Below are 3,371 nucleotides of genomic sequence, written 5' to 3'. Positions count from 1 at the left end.
TTGTTGTACGCATTTTTTGGAGCACATATTTCAAAGTAAAAAGAAGACATTTAAAATTTTTTAAATTTAAAAAAACAGCCAAAAAAATAATGCCATCCACATTCCACTAAAACTCTGTGTCCACTAAATCCAATAATGTATGTAGCACTGGATAGTTGGTTCCTTTTTTATGTAAGGGTTTGAAGAACTCACAGCCAGCATTCTGCAGGTTAAACCATACTCTCTCAAAGCACTTTACATGTTTGCTTGCACATGGCTCTTCTTGTGTTGTGTACTCAGAAGCAAAAAGTCCTCTGTTTCATTATACTCTTTTGGCCTTATCTTCTGAAATAAAATGGTATTCTGGTCTAAAGTCAACTTGTACTAATGGTAATGATGAAAATCAAGGATATAAGCATGAATTTCTGGTGTGCATATGTATAATTCACTGAACTCGGTGTGTGTTCTAGGCCTAGTGTGACATTTGTCTTATAACAAATCTTGTGTCTGTTTTGCGGACAAGGAACCTGAGGCAGGGAGTGGTTAAGAAACTTGCTGGTGATGAAGCTGAGGCTCACATTCAGGCCTGGTGGACTATTAACCTGGGGTCTCTTCTGTTCTGTACCACCAGGTTACTCTACACACTCAGGTACAGGTCCCCAGACAGTCACCTCTCCATTTCCCATGAAGACCTTAGGAAAACCAGATTCTAGCTTCTGAAGGATTTTAAACAGAAATCCTATGGCGAATCCTGTTATAAAGTAAAGGATCAGCTCCCAACATCAGTTTTAAAACCTGTATATTAGCCGTCTGAATGGATTTACTTGAAATAACCTGTTATTCCTTTGTCATACAGTAGGGGTCGTCTTTCAACTGCTTTTAAAAAGGTGTCTTTAAGTGACTGCTGAGTGCATGTGTTTAACAGCACGACAAATGGCAAAAGTAAAACATTTTTTAAAAATCAAACAACTTTTTAAAACTCCAGTAAACTCAGAAAAGGTTGAAAAAGGTGCCAGAAAAACCAATTAATTTGATTTCACAAGTTATTACAGAAAGGTAACAACATTTTAGTAGTTTCCTGACTTGCCTGCGTTTATTAGCTCCAAATTCATTTTAGTTTCACTTGTTGCACAAAATCATTTTTTGTTGAGGTTTTTGTTATTTTCACTTCCACATTTTCTGAATTCACAAGTCTGTGCCTGAGGCACTGTGGAGACTCACGGAGTCTGGATATCAATTTACACGGAGCCCTCAGTAAATAATCTGTCAAAGGTCCACCCATTTGACATTCTGCCCACCCCGCTCCCTGGGAGAAACCCTCCCTTCTCTGGGAGAGACAAACTCTCCCAGGGCGGAGGGCCGGAGTTCCAACCGCGTCCCTGAACTTCGTTTGCTGAAACTTGCTTTCTGCCAACAGCCATGCTTCGAGTGATTGTGGAATCCGCCAGTAACATACCTAAAACGAAATTTGGGAAACCGGATCCAATTGTATCTGTTATTTTTAAGGGTAAGGAAAAGCTTTCTTCTTTTTGTGAAGCCCTGTTTTGGAGTGTTAGTTACGGGGGTCACATTCTTTAAAAGTCTGCATTTAGGCGACTGATAAAACCCAGCCTGTCCAGCTTCATGGTTACCTGGCAGGTCAGGGCAGAGGACTGTGGCTGTCTGTGGAAGGCACTTCATGGTCTTGAGACCTTTGCGACCCTTGGAAGACCTGATGTTTTAGCTTTAATATGATTTCGCTAAATCACTGGAGGAAAACAACGTACTCACTAATCCCTTAATTTTAGTTATCAGAAAGGTCTGTTTTGGTTCAAAGTGAGAGTCTCAATAATCTTGCTGGCATTTAAAATTTTTCTCTACCTGTGAGAAATGAGTAAAAGAGTAATTAAAATGCTGGAAGCACCAATTCTTTAATAAAAAGCCTACTCTATTGAAATTGGCTTTTATTGTCACCGTTCTGGTAGTGAAATTAGTATTAGGAATTAGTTTGTTTTCCAGTAATTTTGTGCCTTTGTGAGACTTCATTTCTGTTGATCTCAAGTTTTCTTCTGTAAAATAGGCAAGGAAGGTTTAGACTAATTGGTCTTTAAAGGACCCACTGTAATTCCAAGCTGTTACTTTTTTATGACATATGATAGTTATTTGCATTGAAGGGAGTGGTGTGGCTGGTTTCAGCTTTGGCCCTTGTGGTATATCTGGGTTTGGGGGCTTTATCCATTTTCTGTTTGTCCGTGGTGAGTGGTAGGATTATCAGCTCACTCCAGGGAGTGGGGATGAGAGGGTGGCAGAGAAAGTAGGAACTCTGTAGGTACATTTCCTGACCACGTCTTGGCATATTTTTCTCTTCTTCCAGGAACTGGCGATTTCTGCTTTACAGTGTCTGGATAATGTATCCTACTCTCCACTCTTGTGTTCATTTTTCATCCCCATTTATCTTCTCAAACCTCTCTTTCTTAAGGTAAACAGGAAAAAGAAAGAAATGAAATCCAGAGATGTCAAATGTTTGTTCAGTTTTTAAAAAGAGAGATCTGGAGGTTAAGATTTGTGTTTATAAAGGATGATGTGGTTTAAAATTCTGGCAAGTGAATATCTGGTGTTATATTGCTTCAGAGTTCATTTGCATGTATTAGTTTTCCTTTAATTTTTTTCCTTCAAGGAGTTGCACAATAGGGACATCATGTCGATTGCTTGCAGCCTTCACGATTGTCATGTAAAGACAAGTAAAAAGATATTGATTTCATTGTGCTGATGTCATTACTTGAGGCAAGTCATATCTATTTTAAATGAATTGGAATCACACTATTGAAATCTGACTTGTTTGGGTATATTTGCATTCATTGAAAATTTTAAATCATTAAAAGTATATTTAAGGCTATAAAGTAAATGCTCGATTGAAACAAGAAAAAAATCAGTTAAATCAACAAATATAATTTACCCAACTAATTACATTTACTATTTGACTTTAGTCTCTTTTTCTGACCTCTGTTGATTGTGCAAAGTTTGTGAAGTCATTCATTCATTCTTCTGACAAGCAACCTCACACAAGAAAGAACACTGAATTCAGTGTAGGAATATCTGAACTGTAGCTGCCATTAACTAAACATCCAATGACTTTGACTAACCCAATTTAACCACTTGGGTCTCAGATTTCTCAGCTATGGAATATGGGGGACCGATTTCTTTTGTCCTTCATGATTCTATAATTTTCAGGTTCCATGCATTGGACATCTGTTGCAGTGCACATACAGGGGGCCAATGCCGTAGATACCAGAGGGAATTGTAGTAATGAGTATGACATTTTTTCTTGCTTACAGCCTTTCCCAGTGGCTTAAAATACATGGAACTTCAATTCCAGGGGGTACAGTTGATGCCGCTGTAGCAGTTTTCTCATT

The 3,371-nt window shown here is 38.3% G+C and overlaps 1 protein-coding gene across 5 annotated transcripts in view; it reads left to right on the top strand.

Moving 5' to 3' along the window:
* Positions 1-1,211: 1,211 nt before the first annotated feature.
* The window catches only part of Myof (myoferlin), a 142,582-nt gene continuing 140,422 nt past the window's right edge, over positions 1,212-3,371 (top strand). For 3 of the 5 annotated variants that reach the window (XM_010632083.3, XM_010632085.3, XM_010632082.3), the window contains exon 1: positions 1,212-1,486. In XM_010632083.3, the coding sequence (XP_010630385.1) occupies positions 1,399-1,486 (88 nt within the window). In that variant the 5' untranslated portion in view covers positions 1,212-1,398. The remainder of the gene's footprint in view (positions 1,487-3,371) is intronic. The other 2 variants (XM_010632087.2, XM_010632086.3) reach the window with 1 other exon arrangement.

The sequence above is a fragment of the Fukomys damarensis genome, unplaced genomic scaffold (assembly GCF_012274545.1).
Source record: "Fukomys damarensis isolate Sample0158 unplaced genomic scaffold, DMR_v1.0_HiC HiC_scaffold_20, whole genome shotgun sequence".
NCBI lineage: Eukaryota > Metazoa > Chordata > Mammalia > Rodentia > Bathyergidae > Fukomys > Fukomys damarensis.
Note: the sequence above shows the minus strand (reverse complement) of the source record. Positions and strands in the feature narration are given on the sequence as shown.